The sequence below is a fragment of the Platichthys flesus genome, chromosome 8, assembly GCF_949316205.1.
Source record: "Platichthys flesus chromosome 8, fPlaFle2.1, whole genome shotgun sequence".
NCBI classification, from domain to species: domain Eukaryota; kingdom Metazoa; phylum Chordata; class Actinopteri; order Pleuronectiformes; family Pleuronectidae; genus Platichthys; species Platichthys flesus.
In genome coordinates, this window is record NC_084952.1 from 26,000,509 (window position 1) to 26,023,529 (window position 23,021).

General features: G+C 39.1%; 1 protein-coding gene across 2 annotated transcripts in view; it reads left to right on the plus strand.

Annotated features, from left to right (window-relative positions):
• Positions 1-573: 573 nt before the first annotated feature.
• gfra3 (GDNF family receptor alpha 3) overlaps positions 574-23,021 on the plus strand; it is a 78,014-nt gene continuing 55,566 nt past the window's right edge. For both annotated transcript variants that reach the window (XM_062393419.1, XM_062393420.1), the window contains exon 1: positions 574-1,029. In XM_062393419.1, the coding sequence (XP_062249403.1) occupies positions 990-1,029 (40 nt within the window). In that variant the 5' untranslated portion in view covers positions 574-989. The remainder of the gene's footprint in view (positions 1,030-23,021) is intronic.

Genomic DNA, 23,021 nt, shown 5'->3' on the forward strand with positions numbered 1-23,021 from the left:
CTTCAGGCCACCTAGATGGAAAACAAAACGAACTAAAAGATGAGCACAGAGCTGTGAAGAAATGCAAAGCATTTGATTGTATGTGCAATGACTACAACTATCAAGGTCTGTAGGTCATAATAACCTTCTGCTTTAGAAACATTCCATCAACCGAATTTTAGAGTCTTCCAGATGTGTTGAGAACTGCAGCTATTCTCAACTTGTCCTTTAAAAGACCAACATACTTCCCTGATTTTGTTGCAGTTTTCAAACATATAAAATGTGTTTACTAAATGTTAGGATCATTTTCGCCGGGGACAAAAGTTTCAGAGTCCACTGGAAGATTCGTCACTGTCTTTACCACATGCAACAGTGGGCTAGATTGATAATAAAACTCAAACGAAAGCAATGTGAGCGGTATCATCATGATGGCTCAGTTCTAATGACCTCAATATACGAATTATTCCCATCCCTTGGTTTATTGTCCCCAAGGTGATGATGTGAAGAAGAGGAGGAGGAGGAGGAGGAGGAAGAGGAGGGTGAGGAGGGATACCACCAGTTAATAACCCCTGCCTCTCCTGTCTGACAGCATCATGAGTGCACAATGTGCGGGACTTCTTCAGCAGCGGAGCCGCGTCGTGATGACTGTCCGCGGGCAGAGCAGCAGCCCGGTGACGCCTGACGTGTCCTCCATCCAGAAGCGGATTTCTCCCCGCAGCGCGCCGTGAAGCTGGGCTTACAGACACTCACACACTGCCACACACTCGCAGCGCTTGTTTGTGTTGGCTCCGACACATTTCTCCCAGGCGGCTCAGTCCTTCCATCTGGGGATTGAAACTTGAGGGACTTTACCGTGGCAGTCAGAGAACAAAAGGCGCACGGAAGGACGGAGGGAGCGCGGTGAATGTAGCGGCCGGCTGGGTGTCTGTCTGCGGGGCGCAAAGCGGTGCTGCTGGAACAAGTCCCGTCCCACGTCCCGTTTTACCCCTGGTGACACGCACACGGCAAACATGATTCTCCTCGGGACTGTGCTTCTTCTTTTCTTCTCAGGTACGTCCAGCAGTTTCCTTACCAGTCAGCTATAACACATGCATGATTAATCTGCTGTGAGACACGGGAACAAAAGCGCAGTTACACAAGTTATGTTGCAAAGAAATTCTTCACACTTAGCCAAAAAGAGAATTGCCTCCTCATTTTTATTCTCCACTTCCATCCGTGAGAGGTGCAGGGTGAGGATCCACAGGGACGTGATGCTTTTTCTTTCCTCTCAAATTTTCAGCAGAGTGGAAAAAGCATACGAATGTTACTGACTTTATAAGTTATCAATGGTAGGTTATGAATTCATAACTCAGTTTCAATTCAGAATTGTATTCTTATAAAACGTAATTTGGCTACGCCCTTCCAGCTCCAAGCTCAGAACTGAAACTTTAAAATGAGCGCAGAAAAACTCAGGCTGATCGGATGAATCCCAGCAAAAGCCAACGTCAACAATTAGGTCAAGTCTTTGCTCAATCTTATATGGACCAAAAGATAACAAAAATACCGTGATGAGTTCGTCCTAAAATATTTTTCTATTTTTTAGTTTTGGGTATTGTTTGATCCCATATTTTGCACGATTGTACACAAATTAGCCATAAAGCATAGAAATATCAAGACAATAAAAAGTGACTTTGTTGAAGCCAATGTCCTGATATTTATGAAATCAGCAAATATAATTTGATGGATGTCTTGAACCCTAAAATCTCCTTAAATGTGTGATTTAGAATGGGGTCACTGGGGAGAAAAAGGCTTTTAATAGAAAATATGATATAGAGAGAGAGAATATGATTGTACATCGACAAAGCCTTAAATATGTCCTCAGTCTGCTCTCATGACTAAGGATTACCGCAGCGCCATCTGCAAACAAAAGCATAAAATGAATTGATTTTGGCACCTGTATTTAATTTAGACATAAAATAAAGTATTCTTTCTAAAAATCTGTTTTCCAGCTGCTTATATTTATTCACTTTTATAGATTTTTAAACTGTGTTCGAGAGGCGGATTTTGGTTATGGTGAATACATGAGTCATTGAAAAGGTTTCAATATTTTTACCTTCGTCGTTTTACTGTGAAGGTCCCAATAACTTATTTGTGGTCTATAGTTGACCTGTAGTAATTGACTTGAGTTTTTCCCATGTATTGTTTTTTAATGATGCAGGTTTGACTGTTTTAAAGTGTTGTAATGATACTCATGAACATTGGAACCTATTAATTCCATGAATAATTTTGTGACTTCTGAGAAATACCCAGCAAAACTTGAAATTTCAAACGACGATTAAAGTCATATATTTTTTGAGTATTTGTAGGACTGAGGATACGTGCTTTTACTATCAACCAGTCAGCTTTTTGATCATGACTTAGTAAATGATGAACTTATTGTTGCTTTGGGTGTGATTTTGTCCTGAGGATGAGCTAGTCTTTTTCCTCTTTGTGTGATATGTATGGAGGTGATGTGTTCAGTAGTCAGAGCAATAAATAATGACAAAGCATAAAAAGGGATAGTTAACTGCACAATATAAATACTCTGGACCTTCTCTAAAAGGATGTTTACAGAAGCCTAAAATAGTGGGTTGTGCTCAGGCCTTTAACGACCATTTTGTGGTATTCCATGGCACACATCTGGGAGGGCAGTGTCACCAAAACAGCAAAAGGGAGTTTCCGCATCAAAGACAAGAAGACTCAATTCAGTGTTTGAGGATCTGTGATTCTTCCTTACAGATGTAATAACATACGTTCATAATAGTATATGTCAGTGTTAAGAAGCTACTTTACCAAACCCAGACAAAGAAACAAAGACGGATTTTTGGTCTCTAATGTTGGGAGTGATCATGACTGAACAGACTCCTGAAATACATGTTACCACAGTCATAGGAATCAATAAACGTCTGAAAAACATTTCTGTTCATCTGCAATAAAGAGGGTTGTGTGAAGCCTTCCTAGGACTGAAGATTAGATAACAGAAGTAAAGACTTTACACTCTGTGGGTAAATGGGGAGATTTGTCTGTGACAAAATATGAGAGTTACAATTTAGTACACAGGGAGAGAACCAAATTTCTCTGCAGAGTTTTAGCTATCTCCTTTCTGGTTTTTGTAAGATGCTTAGAACTTTAAAATGTGAGAAGGCCTTTCATAACAATTTCCTCAGAGCATGTGTGGCTCTTACACTCAGACGCTTTTCACAGTTAGAGTATGATCTTATTGTGAAAACATGACAAGAGCACATGGAAAAGTCGCCTGACATATCTTATAACATGGAATCTCACAGGATGACAAATCAGCTTCAGTTCTGCAAACCAAACCTGTCCTTCCTTGATGTGAACTTTAATTAAACTGAAATAAAATAAATTGTCTTAATGTGTATAAATGATGAAAGACTTATGAGACAAACACCCACAGCTCTGTAAGATAGGCTAATTGGATGGGTTGGCTCTGTGGACTTATCTGACAATATTAGGTTACAGTGGTTATGGTCCACTATTGCCTGTATGTGGTTCCACAGGACATACAGCAATCCTGGATTTGTTGATATTTAGGTCTATTTTTCATAAATGTTTTGTCTGCATTTGTATTTTTGTCATTGTATTTACACAGTGCTGTAGGGGCGGGTGGTAAAGCGGACAGAGGTTTGTGGAATCACATCCAAAATGCTAAAGGTCATATATTTGTGTTTTTTATCCAATGAACACACATATATGTCCCCGCCCCCCGGTAGCAGAAGGACCTCCTAGTGCACAAAGACGACTTTGGAATTAGATCATGTCAGTGCGTTGGAAGGACTAATGACATTCCCCTACAGTGGCTTTACGTGAGCATGGTCTGTGCTGCAGAATAGCCCCACTGTGTTCATTAGCCATGTTAATGATTGTCCAGCTTGTAGTGACAGTGTAATGTTGAGTGACAGGCTCATATATCTCCTTGTCTCTCTGCGTCAGTTTCACCCAGCCACCCCCTGCTCTCCCTCTCCCCCAAGGCTTTCAGGTAGTGTCTGATTTTTCCTTTTTTCAGGCTAAATCTAAATTCCCCCTCGGATTCAGTGGCGCGTCAGAATAAATTGTTTAAGTCGTTCAATGAGGAAGTGCAGTCAACCAACGCCGGTGTGCAAACACATTTGGTGCAGTGGTGGTTGAGGTCTTATCGGTGCACAGGCAGGTGTTTTTGTGTGTTTTTATCGGTTGGAGGGCGTGTGACAGGGCTCATTTTGTGTAGACGGCCCTAGTGGGTTTTTGAAGACCTATACTGATACCAATAACTTGGGAGAGAAGCTGCCAAGTGGGAATATTTACCCTGTGTTTTGAGCTTATTAGTATATATGCTTATGGTTTCCCTCAAAGAAAAAACTGTCTCAATCATAAGCATGGAGTCAAAACAAACACATCCTTTTTGTTAAAGTTACACTTGGTCTCCTTATTAAACAGCACATATGTTTGTGTGAAAACAAAAGGACAGTTTTCTTCTCCTTGGTTCAAAGTGTGTGCAGCTCTGTAATGTCACATATCCCTATGCACCAATTAGAGGTTAGCAACATTTTAACGAATTGTCAATCAAATATGATCAAACTATTGCAATTTATTTAGTTGATCAAAACAAACAAAAAACACATCACTTTAAATTGATTAACTATTTATACATTTATATTTAATGACATGCAGCTACATTTTCTGGGTGTTTGTGATGCTTTATTACAATATGATCCAAGCCAAGATGTTTTTGTGGCTTCACCATTCCATCAAAGGCAGTAATCTACATGTATTGTGAATGGCTTGTAAACATTTCCCCTCAAACTCACCCTGACAGATTAGTATCTTTCGGAAACCTTGAACGTGAGTTTAGCTGATTTCCTGTCAAAAAAAAAAAGATGAAAAAGTGATAGCAGTGATTAGTCCAAACAGCTCTCCAAACTTCCCCGTACTTCCTATGTATGCTAGTCTTGTGTTTTGTTCCCCATTTGAGAAATTTGTATTAATTTAATCTAATGTAATTTCTTACCAACTGTTAATATTTACCACTTCTTGTTAAAACTTACAACAAATGTACTCTTGTATCTGTAACAAAGTAGTTTTTTGTGTAGCAGTATGTTGAAAATAACTACTTAACTTACTTGAACATTTTTAACTCAAGTATCTTTGCTGCATTTCATTAGTGCTGCTAAAGTCATATGGTGAAGTTATGATGAACCATTTGAGCCTAATCAGCAGCTACAGCAGCGAAGATGCTGCTGCTTTAATGCACCACCTGGCACTCGTAAAGTTTCCCGAATAAACGTCATAAAATAAATATAATGTCATATTGCGTCATCAATAGATGTTTGCTTGTCTGGGCTAAAGACCTTTCGATAAGATATTAAATGGTTGAATTTTTAGTTCTGACTTCAAAGTGGTAACTTTCTGCTGTGTTTGATAATCAAGTTGTTACTGAACAGTTGATTCAGCTCAGTGTTGGAAAATATATATATTGCTGTATATATAGTAATATGTTTGTCAAATTTACAAACATATTACACACAACCTCCACTTATGGCACAGAAACACACACACACACACATGCACACAAAACCATGCCAGGTATTTCAAACTGTAGGCTATCCTACCATGGTAACACACCTATTACTGATGATTCTACAGCACTGCAGGGGTGTGTGTGCTGTGAACAACTGGAGTCCTTCCAGTGGGCAGAGAGAGGAAAGAGAGAGCGAGAGAGAGCGAGAGAGAGAGAGAGAGAGAGAGAGAGAGAGAGAGAGAGAGAGAGAGAGAGAGAGAGAGAGAGAGAGAGAGAGAGTATAATATACTTAGTGAAAGAAGTGAGGAAATCCATCTTCCTTCTCCTGTCACATCCAGTGAAAGATGAGCAACTTATGTGGCCTCCATCCACCTGGTTCCATCTGATCTGGGTGCAGAGGTGTGTGTATGTGATAGAGTTCTTCTCAAAGGGAATGGTGTAAGCAAGAGGAAGTTTGGAGGTCTTCTTTGTGTTTTGTTGATAACCAGGATTTGGAACTCAAACACAGGGGCAGCAGATGGTGTGTTGGCTTCTGCTTCCTTGGCGGTGTGTGTTTGTGTTTGTATTTGTGTGTATCTCTGAGTGTGTGTGTTATAGTTTGTGTGTGTGTGTGTGTGTGTTCGTGTGTGTGTCAAATAAGTGAATGAGAATTAGATTGAGTGCTGTGTGTGTAGGAGCTTATCCTTACCCAAACTCAGTGTCGGGCATGCCTCAGTGGTCCCTGAAGATACCACTGCTCTCTGCGGTCAGAGCCTGGACTGATCCCAGGTCAGCCATGGCCTGACCTCAGGCCCATCTGCTATCGTGATGACAGCTGTGTCAGAGACTGGCTTCAGATCTGTGGCTGGACCCACAATCCCTAGTTAGACTTTCTGAAAGACCTCACTCCTTGTTGGCAGGAGGACCTCTTCCAGAAATTTTGTCAGTAATTTGAATCTAAAATATGTTTGGATATACACTGGACAAATTGGCTTTTGATCTTGACTTCTTCTTGTCTCATTGTAGAAGGAACTGCAGTATTATTTCATCCAAGTTTATTTCTAAATGTCTCTAGCATAGCAAAGCCATCCTACAAGTTTTCACAAATAAATTGGTTTTACAAATTAAAGAAGGTAGAAAAGTTAAAGGCAGAAGGATCAGTGGCTCCTAAACGTGAAATAGTATAAATCTGACAATGGGTTGTGAGTTAAACAACAAATAAAAGCAACCCAGTTACCTGCAGTTATAGGCCAGAGCGGGGTAATGTGAGACATCGGGTAATGTGAGACATCCCCTGTATCTAGACAATGGTACACATTTGTGGTCATGTGACCATTATGTGTTCAAGCCCCTCCCATTCCCCCCTTGCCATGAAGGAGAAGTTGGTGCTGGTGCTGTGGTAAATATGTTTGTTCACAGTATTTTTTTGCTTTGAACTTAATCAACTGTTATGTCATAACAAATTGATTCAGGTAGAAAAACTTCATGTTGATGAACTTCCAACATATAAAACCATGTGATTGATGCTAGCTGAAGATTAGCCTGAATTGCTAAGACATGTTTTTTCTAAAATGTTGGCCGTGGGGTAAAGTGAGACAAATGCTGTGGGGTAAAGTGAGACAGGAAGCACAAGTTAAGTTTAGTATTAAACATATTTTAGTGTAATATTACATTACATATGTTTTATTTTTAATGTCATAAACATTGTAGAAAAGCCATCATGACAAGAAACTACACCAGGAATACAACCTGGGGCCAAACACCCCTCGTAGAGATGGCGAGTGCAGCTGGAAGGGATAGAAATATTGATAAGACAACCCTCAAAAGTGAAAAAATGAAGTAAAATCAGTAGCCTGGGGTGCAGTATCAATCAATCAATCAAATTTTATTTGTATAGCCCATATTCACAAATTACAATTCATCTCATAGGGCTTTAACAGGGTGTGACATCCTCTGTCCTTAACCCTCAGCAAGAGTAAGGAAAAACTACAAAAAACCCTTTTAACAGGGTAAAAATATGTAGAAACCTCAGAGAGAGCCACATGTGAGGGATCCCTCTCCCAGGACGGACAGAAGTGCAATAGATGCCACGTGCAGGAGAACATCATCAAAAATCAAAGTCTCTAGCAGCATTGATGAAGCACAGTCCATGCTCAGCAACCATCTAGACCACGATCCACCATCCAGACCAGACGCCACTTCAGTCCTCAGTCACCGTCCACCGCCGCCCACCAGGAGGACCCATCACAAGCCACCACTGCGGTCTTGGTCCACCGCCCGTGCCCAATGCCAACGCGACACAGGGTCCGCCACCAGCACCACGATCAGCCCACATGACTCAGAATCCGCCACACTGGATCCAACACCGCGACCCCCGGTGCGCGATCCACAAACCGTAATCCATGGTGCGGCCACAGAGGCCCTGGATCTGCGGGTGATAAAGCAAAGGGATTCCGGGGAAGGGGGATAGGGATGGAGAAGAGGAAGGAGAAGCTGGAAAGAGAAGCTCCGTGTGTCATGTGTCATAAAATAGAACAAGTAACGTTCTGGCGCACTAATTAGCTCTAACTATAAGCTTTATCAAAAAGAAAGGTTTTGAGCCTACTTTTAAACGAACAGATGGTGACTGCCTCCCGAACTGAAAGTGGTAGATTATTCCACAGCCGAGGGGCTTGATGGCTAAAAGCTCTGGCTCCTACTCTACTTTTAGAGAATTTAGGGACGACAAGTAGGCTTGAATTCTGGGAGCGGAGTGCTCTAGTGGGTTTATAAGGTATTAACAGCTCTTTAAGGTATAAAGGCGCTATATTATTAAGGGCCTTGAAGGTGAGGAGGAGAATTTTAAATTCTATTCTAGATTTAACTGGAAGCCAGTGTAGCGATGCTAATATTGGAGAAATGTGCTCTCTTCTCTTTGTTCTCGTCAGGACACGTGCTGCAGCATTTTGGACAAGCTGTAGAGTCTTTAACGACTTCCTGCTGGAGCCTGATAATAATGAATTACAATAGTCCAGTCTCGATGTAACAAAGGCGTGGACTAGTTTTTCTGCATCTTTTTGTGAAAGGACATGTCTAATTTTTGAAATATTACGCAAGTGGAAAAAAGCGGTCCTAGAAATTTGTTTTAAGTGACTATTAAAGGATAAATCAGGATCGAAGATCACTCCCAAGTTCCTGACTGTTTCATTGGAAGCAAGGGCAATGTCGTCTAGCGCAGCTATATCATTAGATAATGCATCTCTAAGGTGTTTGGGGCCAAGTATTATAACCTCTGTTTTGTCTGAGTTTAATAAGAGAAAATTGCGGGTCATCCAGGTTTTTATGTCCTTGAGACATGTTCGAAGTTTAGTTAATTGATTACTTTGTTCAGGTTTTATTGACAAATATAACTGGGTGTCATCCGCATAGCAGTGGAAATTTACCGAGTGTGTCCTGATAATGTTTCCTAGTGGAAGCATATATAATGAGAATAAAATTGGGCCGAGCACAGAGCCCTGTGGAACACCATGATTAACTTTGGTGCGCACAGATGACTCATCATTAATTTGCACAAATTGGGAGCGATCAGAAAAATACGATTTAAACCAGTTAAGGGCGGTTCCATTAATGTTAATTAACTGTTTTAGTCTTTGTAATAAAATTTGATGGTCAATTGTGTCGAATGCTGCACTGAGATCTAACAGAACGAGGACAGACACAAGTCCCTGATCTGAGGCTATTAAAAGGTCATTAGTGACTTTTGCCAAGGCTGTCTCTGTACTGTGATTGGCTCTAAACCCCGATTGAAAGTCTTCATATATATTATTTTCCTGGAGAAACTCACACAGCTGATTGGCTACCACTTTTTCTAAGATTTTAGAAATGAAGGAGAGGTTAGATATTGGTCTGTAATTGGCTAAAACCTCTGGGTCTAGGGTGGGTTTTTTGAGTAGGGGTTTGATGACAGCTATTTTAAAAGACTGTGGTACATAACCTGATGATAATGACAGATTGATAATGTTAAGTAACGAACTATCAATTAGGGGCAGAATGTCTTTAAGTAAGTTGGTAGGAATGGGATCTAAGATACAGGTTGTTGGTTTAGAACCTGAGATTAATTTGGTAAACTGATCACGGGTGATCAGAGAGAAGCTGTCTAAGTAATGGGTAGGATTCTCAGCCGTTTCTGAGATCTCTGTTGTTGGGAGGGTATTAGTGCCAATTGAGGACAGGAGATGGTTGATTTTATTTCTAATAGTTTGAATTTTATCATTAAAAAAGGTCATAAAGATATTGCTATTTAGGGATGGAGGAATACTGGGTTCGGTGGAGGTGTGACTCTCTGTCAGCCTGGCTACAGTGCAGAAGAGAAACCTGGGGTTATTTTTATTCTCTTCTATTAGTTTTGAATAGTAGGCGGCTCTTACTTTGTGGAGAGCCTTTTTATATTCTTTAACACTATTCTTCCAGTCTATGAGGTTTTCAACATTGTTGCTGGAGCGCCACTTCCTTTCTAGTTTTCTTGATAATTGTTTTAACTCATTTGTCTGGGAATTATACCACGGAGCTAATTTACTATGTTTGACATTTTTCTTTTTTAGAGGCGCTATTGAGTCTAATGTTAATCGTAATGAGTCTGCAGAGCTATCGACGAGGTGGTCGATCTCAATGGAGCTCAGGGTTTTAAAGAATTTGTTGTTTATATCTACTGCTAATACGGGTTTAAATGTAATTGGGATTATTTCCTTAAATTTAGCTACAGCACTATCAGGTAGACATCTAGAAAATGAATTTTTTATTAGTGGCATATATTCAGTTATTGAAAAATCAAAGGTTATTAAATTATGGTCTGATAGAACTGGATTGCGCGGAAGTACTGTTAAATTTTCAATTGCGACACCGTACGATAATACAAGGTCAAGTGTGTGGTTACCACAATGAGTAGGTTTGTGCACACACTGACTGAAACCAATAGAGTCTAGTATTGAAATAAATGCTACGCTAAGGCAATCTTTATTATTATCAACATGAATATTAAAGTCACCAACAATAATAATTTTATCGGTCTTTAGGACTAAGTTTGATAAAAACTCAGGGAATTCCTTTAAAAATTCAGTATAAGCCCTGGGAGCACGGTAAACTACGGCAAATATGATTGGCTGTTGGTGGTTCCTTGATTGGCGTGGAAGACTAAGAACCAGACATTCAAATGACTTGTAGCTGAGTTTAGGTTTAGGATTAATTGATAGACTGGAGTTAAAAATAGCAGCAACTCCACCTCCTCGCCCAATTTCTCTAGGAACCTGTGAATTGATATGACTGGGGGGAGTAGATTCATTTAGACTGACATAATCATCAGGATGCAGCCACGTCTCAGTGAGGGACAATAAATCTATGTTGTAATCAGAGACTATTTCATTAACTAAAAGAGCCTTTTTTTCCAGTGATCTAATGTTTAAAAGACCACATTTAAAAGTCTGGGTTTCCTGTATTGTTTCAGAGGTTGTTTTAATTTGTATTAAATTTTTGTGTGGAGTTCTCGTTCTATTATTGTTTAATTTCAATAATTTAATCGGACGGTGAACAGACACAATCTCTATGGGGTTTTGTGACTGATCCAGAGGGAGCGCAGAGAAGTGTTTAGCACTGCAGCTCTGCTTCCTGGTCCCAACTATGGGTTGTCATGTTATAGACTTAGTAATATTCCTAGATAAGAGAGCTGCTCCATCCCAAGTGGGATGAACGCCGTCTCTCCTAACAAGACCAGGTTTTCTCAAAAAAGTTAGCCAATTATCTATAAAGCCCACGCCGTTTACAGGACACCACCTCGACAGCCAGCGGTTAAAAGACAACATGCGGCTAAACATGTCATCACCTGTTGTATTAGGGAGCTGAGGTAAAGATAATATTCACAGATGAGATGGAGGAGGAGCTTGCCAAACACTTGAAACAACTAGCTGACCAGTTCCATGGCCTTGCTCCAATTAAGTGCCATGAACTGGCATTTGAATACGCAGAGAAAGACAATATCCCTGTCCCTGCCAATTGGACAGAGAAACAATGTGCAGGTAAGCTAGGGTGTGAGATCACATGAATCATAAATGTACTTAATTGACCAATCCCCATGATTCTGTTACTAGTCCGATATTAGTTTTGGAATGTGTGGTTGTCAATCTAGCTGTCAAGATTTGAACTATTACAACATGTGTTGTAATGGTAGTTTTAAAGTGGAAAAAGTAAGTGGATCACTTTACCCCCTATCATGATTTCTCTGGTCTGTCTCACTTTACACAAGCTGGGGTAAAGTGAGACACGAGACCACTTTTTTTTTTAAACAGTCATATTTTCACTGCCCTTTGTCCTGAAGACATTCTGATTATTTTCATTGCAGGGGAACATCCTCAATGAAATGTGTACATTTTACTGATATACCATTTCAGCTCGCCTAGAGTGGAGCAAATGTAAAAAATGTCTCACATTACCCTGCTCTCCCCTAGTATGTTCCATATGTTTGAAAATAAAAATTTGATATGATGTATTATCATAAACCATATAGAATGGCAGAAGCGTGCATAAGAGTTTATAGCTGTTAATGGGTGAAAAGCCTTCTGTCAATATCACACTGTCCCCAAGCCTATTTACAAGAATGTGATGTATCAGACAAAAAGGGATAAGAGTGCTTTCTAACTGACTCTAATCAATTGCTAGGTGTTGTAATTTAGCACAGAGTGAATGATTGGGGAATCATCTCCACATAGTTACAAAAACAGCTGGACGCAGCCCCTCCACATCCTGCCGTTGCAGACATCTTTGATTTCCTTTGAATGCAATGGATAGTCTAATCTGAATGGTGTTAGTTATGTTAAAGACTTTGTTACATGTCATTCACCATCTCTCCTTCATTTTTTTCAGCTCTCTAAAGTCACTTATAAAAGCAAAAATGGAAATAAATATGACACGAAAACAGCATCAGAAAAAACACTGTTACAGTTTAATAAAAAAACTATGATTATTATGACAGCGCCCACAAACCTTTATAGAATGTCAGTTAAATGGGAATGGTTAATAAAATTGAAAAACTAAATGTGGAAAATTGGGAATATTTTATTACCATGAGCATTTGAAACTGGCAATCTGGTGAGTGGGTTTACAGGTACCTTTAGTTCAGTAGTAATACTTGGTCACTTGTGGTCTGATGCATGTTCAGGATCCTGACGACCCCACTAGCTTAAACATGGGCGTGTTTGCTACTGAAAGGTGGGTTACATCCATTTTGTATCTATGCTGGAAGAAAAATGATCACAATCATCTTACCTGGGGCTTCTAGAATCGCCATACTTTCTTTACCACAGCAGGCTCAGTGCAGACCTAAAAGCTCGTAATTTTGGCAAGCATAGGTTTCTAAACCTTGAAGGGATAGTTTATCCAAAAATGAAAATGTACACATTATTTACTCACCACTATGCCAATGGAGGGACGGGTAAGTGTTTAAGTCCACAAAACAGAGTCTGGAGTCTCAAGGGGTAAACTTTGTTAGAGCAGAATCCAATACAATTGAAGTCAATGGTGAATCCTTCTTGAGACGTAATAAAACAACAGAAAAAGACAGGCCTCCATACTGCTCCTGTGGTATCATCCGAGTGTCTGCAAGCCCCAAAATTATTCAACTCGTAACTACGTATATTAAATCGTCAAGCATAAAAGTCCATCAGAAGTGGCTAAGCTAGTGGACGTTATCATTTTTCCTGATTGCACTTCGTCGTAAGATATCAGGAACATTTAGGCTAAAAACATGGTGTAAATGACGTTGTTTAATGTCGAATAGGAATGTCGGGGCTTGTGGACACTTGCATGACACCACAGGATCAGTATGGAGGCATGTTATGTTTTTTATGTTGTTTTATTACATCTGAAGATAGGTCACTTATCAGCTGTTTACACCTGAAACTCCAAAAGTGTTTTGTTGACTCAAACACCTATCCTACCCCCTATCGGCATAGGGTTGAGTAGATTATGAGTGAAATTTTTGGTTGAAGCATCCCTTTAAAGTAGTCAAGGTTTGCTACCCAAAATTTGGTCAAAAAACAGGAGTTATGGGTTTATCTACTACTCTAACAGGACTTGGAAAGCTTTTAAAGCTCTCTCCCACATGTGTTTTCCAACGTTGGCTCTAGTGTGCTCTCTGGTCACTGTCTTCCAAGTTCACCCTATGGCCAGTATACAGGCGTCAGCAGTTGTACGTGAAACTAAAGACAAACACACATTTAATGAAAAATGTGGCAGATATAACTTTGATAACATTCTCCTGACTGACAGCGTCCTGAATGAGCTGTGTGCCTTTCTCAGTTCATGCTAGCGATTGGCAGTTAGAAAAATACTTGTTAAAATGGGATGTGACAGTTATATAGATATTTTCATGCAATTGTTAATGCAAATGAAATTCAGTTCACACTTAGGGATATTATTGATCATACTATCAATTTCAAAAAAAGTTAGCACAGTAGCAATTTTAAATGGTGACCACGGATGCTGAGGCACTGCATCGCTGGATATGTTGTGTCCGAGATCACCCACTCACCCACTATTCTCTACTTCACTATAAAGTAGGGTTTTCAAAAGATAAAAAATATCAGCTACTTATCAATACAAAAAATGTGTATCGGATTAGATTTAAGCTGAGAAGAGTCGACCAGCAACTATACATAAACAGTTATGTTGATGATATTGTCTGAATTGTTATAATCTTTATTTTTTATTTTTACATGTATGCTTCTTAATTTTTGGTAATCTTTCCCCTGTGGTATCGAAAAAATTCTATTGTGTCCTTTTCTTGGTATCGGTATTGATTTTCAATTTCTAGTATTGGGACAACCATATTTTATAGTGACTTCTATATAGAGAACTTTTGGACACGCTTTTTCTCTGCATCGGTAATCACGTCATTGCCAAAGGATTATTTTGTACAACAACAGCTTCAGCCAGTGGAAATACATAAAATACATTTTAAATGTATATTTTACACTTAGTATTAAGTATTATGAAAAAAAACATGGTGAATGATCATCTTTTAATGTAGGAATACTCCTTTTAATGTAGTTCTAGCTGTGATGCACTGCTCGGCTTGTATTTACATTGATAAGACAGGTTGGGCTGTTCCTGCTGCCATCGCTCCTCTCGTCTCACCACCAGGAGTAGTACATGTTAGTCGGTTGTGCACTGTTTTTCATGATGCCTTATGAGAAATAATGAGTGCACTATTTAGGTTATAAAAACAGTCACTAAACCTTCAAACACAACTACAAAATGGCAAACTCACTATATAGTGTGCTATATAGTAATGAGGGAGATATTTCAGACACAGCCAAGTTGTTATCTATTTAACATTTATAGTTAACAATAGAAGCGAAATCCTCAACGATACTTTCAGGAACTGACTCTCTAAGTGTTAGTTCTGTAATGTAAAAAAAAAAATTGTTTTGATGTGTAGGTGTTTAAAGGAGGTAAAAATGACATGGATCACTACTTGGCAGAATACACAGACTATTCAAATATGAATTCAGGTTGCCAACAAAAATTCCCAAAACTATGTCTTAATGAGGGCTCTAATTTGGATACCCTCTAAGTCTGTACTATGGTGACCCTCTTACTGCAGGTCTTAGCTGTTGCCTTTTTTGTAAAAGAGAATACAAATAAGAAAAAAGCAGTCCTACTCAGCAGGAGTTAGAAATTGGGAGACATTCATCACAGTCTGAGACCTTTGCAAAATTTCAGACATGATCCATTATTTTGCTCTTTGATCGTAATTACAGCTTCTCTATTACGTCAGTCTTTCATAAACAAGGAAGTGAGGGAAATGAGAATGTCTAGGCGTGCAAATTCAGAGCCTCAGTGTTGGACTTTGCAGGTGACTCACTGACTACACATCTTTAGAGATATAAGTGGACTTACCCTGGTGTAACATAGCTAATTTTACCAATGCGATGACTCGGAAAATTCAGCCATCAGCCATAATTGGACCCTTGTTTGAAATTCAATGAACGCTGCATGGCTGAGAAAAATGAGATTTTGTAAAATGTTCTATAGTTGAAACTTGTTTTCTGACCAAAAATCATCATTGGCTGTGATTCTTACTTAAAAATGTACCATTTGGGGTGTTTCACTTGTTTCATATTATGAAGGATCCTCATGTTCGCTGTTTTCAGTAATGACAAAAAAAAAACTACATAAATACAGCCCAACCCTGTTTACATGAAAACTTTCCAATGCAGGTTTTTGAGAAAAAAACTTTTTGAGGATTGGCAACACCTTGAAACTCATCCTGTTTCTTTGAGAGCTGACCAATCAATAAAGGAATACTCATCATCATTGGAGACTTTTCACTTGTTTAAATGAAACATGAAATATGGTTATATCACATCACTGTATCTGATCAGTGGCAGACTTAGACTGTCATGCTGTTGAAGCATCAGAATCATTGTACGTTTTACAGTTAACACTTTACTGACTTCAGTCTCTTTCGGCTCATCATCTGAAACACATGTGATTTGGGGCTTTTAGACAGATTTTCTCGTTTTCCTGCAGTGAAGCTGTCGCAAGACGACATGAAAACTTGTTTTCACTCATCATGAATTTACTTCCTCTGCCACAGCAAAAAGATGAAATATCCTGCAGGTTAAACGGGACTGGCCATACACTAAGTGGTGCAATACCACAAACACACTGAAACCCTTGGCTTCAACATCAAGGTTACAAACAACATATAATGTAATACGCAATAGAAGATTGTGCGACAGTGGGTTATATGTGAGAAGTGTAGGATGGATAGAAGAAATATATTTCCAGAAAAAGAAATATCATATATTTCATTATTCACCTTACAGGAATACTTTGACTGCTTTATTTAGCTCAGAGACAAGCTAGTTAGTTGGCCTTGATATGTGCTAATTCTGTCAGGCTGTTATGTCATTTTTAACAACAAAGCTGCAGAAGAAGACACCATTGCTTTTTGTGTTCATAATGTGGAATTAGAGGATGGACGTCTCTTTTCTAAAAGAAGTCCATCCATTTGTTGGACGCTGCACTTTACCATTGCTGTAGTAAGTCAAAAGCTCCAGAATTTTCTGTATATCCCTGATAAAGTATGAAGAAGCTTTCCATAAATAAGGCAAAGTGTATTGTATTCATCTACTGTTACTTTACGCAAGCCCTACTTCAGCTTTACAGTGCAGTGAAGTGCATGAATAATGAAGAAGCTTCCTGGTCATTTACTGATGATCTCAATCTCCATTTGATTATGACTGTTTTGGCTCTTGCTAAGCACTGGTTGTGCTTTGTGTGGTTTCTGCCTTCTGTACAGTTATATTTTCCAGCACACACTGCTTCCCCCAGAGAACTTTTTCTGTGGTGTTAAATTGAAGTTGTTGTTTTTATAGATGTTTGTCTTCTTTTTGTCTGTTTGTTCAGTTCTTGTTGCCATCACTTCTCAATCTGACCAGACAGTTATTCCTCTCTTTGTCCCTAACAAAACCAGAATGTGAAACACATCACTTTCACTTCCACCAATGGTGGAATTTTTTTCTCACCCAGAGTAACACATTTATTCACCACAGCCAGCTCAGAGGTTTGCTGTGTATTTTATTTATATGAGGGAGGTATTGGAACAAATAGAAGGATACATATAAAGCATATTGTGCAGGTAAGTCAGTGAGATAAGTAGTTACAGAATAGAAATTGAATCACATGTGGATTACTTGCAGATTACTGGCACATGATATAAACTGAAGGGTTAGCCAGCAGTATCTGCTGCTATATTTTAAATAATGATATCACTGCCTCAGAATTAATGTAGTAACGATTTATTGATGTTGGAGTGCATTATTATTACAAGATGAACTGTTTGAACTGTAGCCTCAGGTTATGGTACAGTATATTAACCTCTTTGTCACACTTCATTGCGATTTGGCAGCTTGTGATTGATTTAGTTTTGTCAGGTTTGTCTGTTCATTGTCCTTCACACACAATATATCAAGAGTGGTGAGAAAAGCATTATAACAATGCCATTCAATTGTATGTTATCAAAATTCAACAATCCCTTGATGGGGTTGAATGGTCTGTATTAGTTTAGCACTTGTCTAGTCTTGAGAACCACTCAAAGCGCTTTACAGTACAGATTTCCATTCACCTATTCACATACACATTCATACAGTGCATCTATTACCAGCACTTTATTTTCTATTAGGGGTGCAATTCGTAGTTCAGCATCTTGCCCAAGGACACTTCCGACCTTCTGGTTGGGGGACGCCCGCTATACCGCTCAGCCACAGCTGAAAAGTTGCGTAAATGTAGCAGTTGTTCATATTCCCTTGCTGGGCTCACCACTCACAACCAAGTTAATAAGTGTGTGTTAACATTGTAAACTGATGGTAAAGTAGCAGCACCCCCACTGTCCCAACAAACCCAGTCCTCTTTAAAGCAAGGTTTGACCCCTGAAAACTTGACATAACTGCCTCTGAAGCAAAACATAACAAGTGTGTTTTTTATTTTTTGTTGGCTGAATTTTCAAAACCCTATTGATAGACATCAAAGGAGTGGCAATGATTTACAATAAAAATTGTAATGTCTGAATATTACTGCAGAGAGCGACCCACTCAGAGAACACTACACATTGATTAGCAGAGAAGAAAATAACCTACGAAGCTGAACAGAAGTAAAGGTTTACAAGTGTTTAAACCTATACATATCAGGTTATCTGTATATGTGATGTTGACCAGGGCAATGGAAAAACCGGACAGGACATCTAAGAGAGGTGTCAGTGACAGAGGTATCTTAAAGAAATGAAGCAGACCAGTGTGCAACAGTCATACATTTACAGTAATTTCATCCTGTTGTTAAATCTATTTAACGGTAATTGATGATGAATCAGTATATGTGAGAATAATTCTGCTAGCCATGTCATATTTGATTGGATTGGATTGGATTCAATTTATTGTCATTACACAGAGTACAAGTACAGAGGTAACGATATGATGGCAATGAGACAAACCAGGAACACTAACACCAGCTTGTGACCATTTTACATTTACATTTTTACAAACCCTTATTGAGGCAAAGTGTATTGTATTCATCTACTGTTACTTTACGCAAGCCCTACTTCAGCTTTACAGTGCAGTGAAGTGCATGAATAATGAAGAAGCTTCCTGGTCATTTACTGATGATCTCAATCTCCATTTGATTATGACTGTTTTGGCTCTTGCTAAGCACTGGTTGTGCTTTGTGTGGTTTCTGCCTTCTGTACAGTTATATTTTCCAGCACACACTGCTTCCCCCAGAGAACTTTTTCTGTGGTGTTAAATTGAAGTTGTTGTTTTTATAGATGTTTGTCTTCTTTTTGTCTGTTTGTTCAGTTCTTGTTGCCATCACTTCTCAATCTGACCAGACAGTTATTCCTCTCTTTGTCCCTAACAAAACCAGAATGTGAAACACATCACTTTCACTTCCACCAATGGTGGAATTTTTTTCTCACCCAGAGTAACACATTTATTCACCACAGCCAGCTCAGAGGTTTGCTGTGTATTTTATTTATATGAGGGAGGTATTGGAACAAATAGAAGGATACATATAAAGCATATTGTGCAGGTAAGTCAGTGAGATAAGTAGTTACAGAATAGAAATTGAATCACATGTGGATTACTTGCAGATTACTGGCACATGATATAAACTGAAGGGTTAGCCAGCAGTATCTGCTGCTATATTTTAAATAATGATATCACTGCCTCAGAATTAATGTAGTAACGATTTATTGATGTTGGAGTGCATTATTATTACAAGATGAACTGTTTGAACTGTAGCCTCAGGTTATGGTACAGTATATTAACCTCTTTGTCACACTTCATTGCGATTTGGCAGCTTGTGATTGATTTAGTTTTGTCAGGTTTGTCTGTTCATTGTCCTTCACACACAATATATCAAGAGTGGTGAGAAAAGCATTATAACAATGCCATTCAATTGTATGTTATCAAAATTCAACAATCCCTTGATGGGGTTGAATGGTCTGTATTAGTTTAGCACTTGTCTAGTCTTGAGAACCACTCAAAGCGCTTTACAGTACAGATTTCCATTCACCTATTCACATACACATTCATACAGTGCATCTATTACCAGCACTTTATTTTCTATTAGGGGTGCAATTCGTAGTTCAGCATCTTGCCCAAGGACACTTCCGACCTTCTGGTTGGGGGACGCCCGCTATACCGCTCAGCCACAGCTGAAAAGTTGCGTAAATGTAGCAGTTGTTCATATTCCCTTGCTGGGCTCACCACTCACAACCAAGTTAATAAGTGTGTGTTAACATTGTAAACTGATGGTAAAGTAGCAGCACCCCCACTGTCCCAACAAACCCAGTCCTCTTTAAAGCAAGGTTTGACCCCTGAAAACTTGACATAACTGCCTCTGAAGCAAAACATAACAAGTGTGTTTTTTATTTTTTGTTGGCTGAATTTTCAAAACCCTATTGATAGACATCAAAGGAGTGGCAATGATTTACAATAAAAATTGTAATGTCTGAATATTACTGCAGAGAGCGACCCACTCAGAGAACACTACACATTGATTAGCAGAGAAGAAAATAACCTACGAAGCTGAACAGAAGTAAAGGTTTACAAGTGTTTAAACCTATACATATCAGGTTATCTGTATATGTGATGTTGACCAGGGCAATGGAAAAACCGGACAGGACATCTAAGAGAGGTGTCAGTGACAGAGGTATCTTAAAGAAATGAAGCAGACCAGTGTGCAACAGTCATACATTTACAGTAATTTCATCCTGTTGTTAAATCTATTTAACGGTAATTGATGATGAATCAGTATATGTGAGAATAATTCTGCTAGCCATGTCATATTTGATTGGATTGGATTGGATTCAATTTATTGTCATTACACAGAGTACAAGTACAGAGGTAACGATATGATGGCAATGAGACAAACCAGGAACACTAACACCAGCTTGTGACCATTTTACATTTACATTTTTACAAACCCTTATTGACGACAACAGGCATGATTAGATAATCTGCAGTAATTGGAAAATAGGGTTGAAATGACTGACCTCCGTTGACTTCATACTTTCATCAGACTGACATCTGGCACCATCTTCAGCAGTACATGGCCTTCAATGCAACTTGCCTTGCTTTAAAATGAATGTACATCTGTTTTAATGGCATCTATGAACTAAGTGACACCTTTCCCTCCAGGGAAGGTGTAAAACTAATGTTGGCTTATACTTTCTTCCAAAAGCAGCTACTTATTTTGCTTTAGTGCTATGTTACAATTACTGAACCTTCCACATTCCTTGTGGCTGATTGCTTTTAATGGGGTTTGATTGCATGTTATGATTTAAAATCTAACCGATTTTACTTGAACCAGAGTGAACCTGCAATGGCACAGAGGGTCGACCAATCACATAGATTGAAAAAAAGTAAATCAATACCAATTCGCTGTAAATAAAAGTGGGAGTGTCTGGGTTGCAGAGAGCTGCATCCTGTTGACAATCTTCGGAAACCAATTTAAAAGCGGCCTCAGGCTGGTGGTTGCCGAAAGTTTAAAGAATTGCATTGTAGGGTGCTCGCCAAATAAGGGTGACTACACCCTTCACCAGGAAGTATTTCAGGTATTTAGAAATAAATCAAATGTTATTTGAAAACAATTTTTATTGAATTATGACAGGCACTGACGGTCTACCAGGTGCTTAATCTGAATAAACCACTTAAATAGTTTAACACCTTTACATTTTTTTTTTTTCTCAGGATGTGGGAGGGGGTGTTGCCTAGTGGCCCATATTAACAAGCCACCACTGATCACAACAATTATTTATTACTAAATGGTAATTTAATAAAATATTAAATTGACTATATCATAGGGACTAATAGGGATGGGGGATATGATTTCAAATCAATCTCACGATTATTTCAAACTTTCAACCTGATTACAATTAATGAACGTGATCGTGACTTGAATCCACATGAGGCGCATCACTCGGTGCCAGTCAATAAGTGATTCTGCTCCTCCACTCATCTCAATCTAATCACTCACACGTAGAACTGATCCTTATTAAAACCTGCTGAATTCATATTTATGTTGATGGTGAAATGGGGCGTTGCTTCTTCTGCTACAATGAGTTAATCATTTGTTGACATAATCTGCAGGAAAAACTTTTCTCCTGTCTGTAACAGTGCTTGTGTGCGTGTGTGCTTGTCTCTGTTGCTCTTCACACTATCTGACGATCACATTTATTTAGTTATTAATTGATGATGTTGGATCATGAATCTGGATCGTTCTGGATATAAAGTGAGTGAGTGGAATGAAACCTGAAAGTTCTGGTTTCAGTTTGTCCCTCTTTCTGCCTCCACTCTCCCAAGTCTGCATCGTCACCTTAAAGAGCCTAGCTAGCAACACTTATAGTTGTGTGTGTGTGTGTGTGTGTGTGAAGACTTTTTTTTTGCTGCAGCTCTGACTGATCTCAAAACTCACCATGCTGTTACTTTCCTCCAATGTCTCAAGTGGAGTTATAAACTTTTGGCATAAATTCAACTCTTTTGCTCAGCCTGAAACACTTTCACTTCACACACAGAAAGCTGTTTAAAACATTTGCATCCTTCAGTGTATTGTGTATGTTGTGATCCATTTATTAAAATAATTTTCAAGTAAAAAAGATGAATTTTGACTTATCAGCAACATAATATATTTTCTTAACAGAATTGGTTGTTGTATGTAAGTATATGAATTATATGTATTTCTTCGCTGGCAGGGTTAGGGTTAGGGTTAGACTTTCTGATGTCGCAGTGAAGCCATACACCGAGGAGAGAGGCCCTTGCTTGGTGAAACATTGGTGGAGAGACTTTACTCAGGACAGAGCAAGTCTCAAGGTCTGGCTTGGGGGTCCCGCTAAGGGGGATAGGGGTTCGGAGGCTTTATGGCTTTATGGAGCTCCGCAGCTGATGCTGTGGAGCTACCTTGTTGAATCTCTGTGGAGTTTGGCAGCTTTTGCGATTTGACAACATAATGACCCAAGCTTTCTTCTCAACCCATAGATCTCTTGGGCAGTAGGCTAGTTAAAAATGAAGGGGCTTGCTCAATGTTTTCAAGGTCAGGATGTGACATAATGCTAGCAAACTGGGGGGCAGAGACAGGCAGGTGGCTACCCGCCTTGATTGTAGGCCAACAATGGGCCCAATGCCAACTGAGTAGAGACCAACAGAGGCTAGATTGTTTGAACTGGTTGGTTCCGAATAACTTGCCACCAAATAAAATGTCATTGATTGATGATCTGATCAAGCAGGCTGGGAGTAACCCAGTTGGGAAAAGTTGCTTGTGGACCTGAACTCAAATGGGAAGGTCAAAAAGTAAAATTGGAAACAGATTTGGGACTAACAGATTTAATGCTAGCTGAATCAGGGGTGTTGTCAAGTTTCTGAATCACTGATGCAATTGACTCTTGAACAAAGGTTTCTTAGACAATTCTCTGCATTTCTTGCCCTAGTTTTATTCCAAGGAA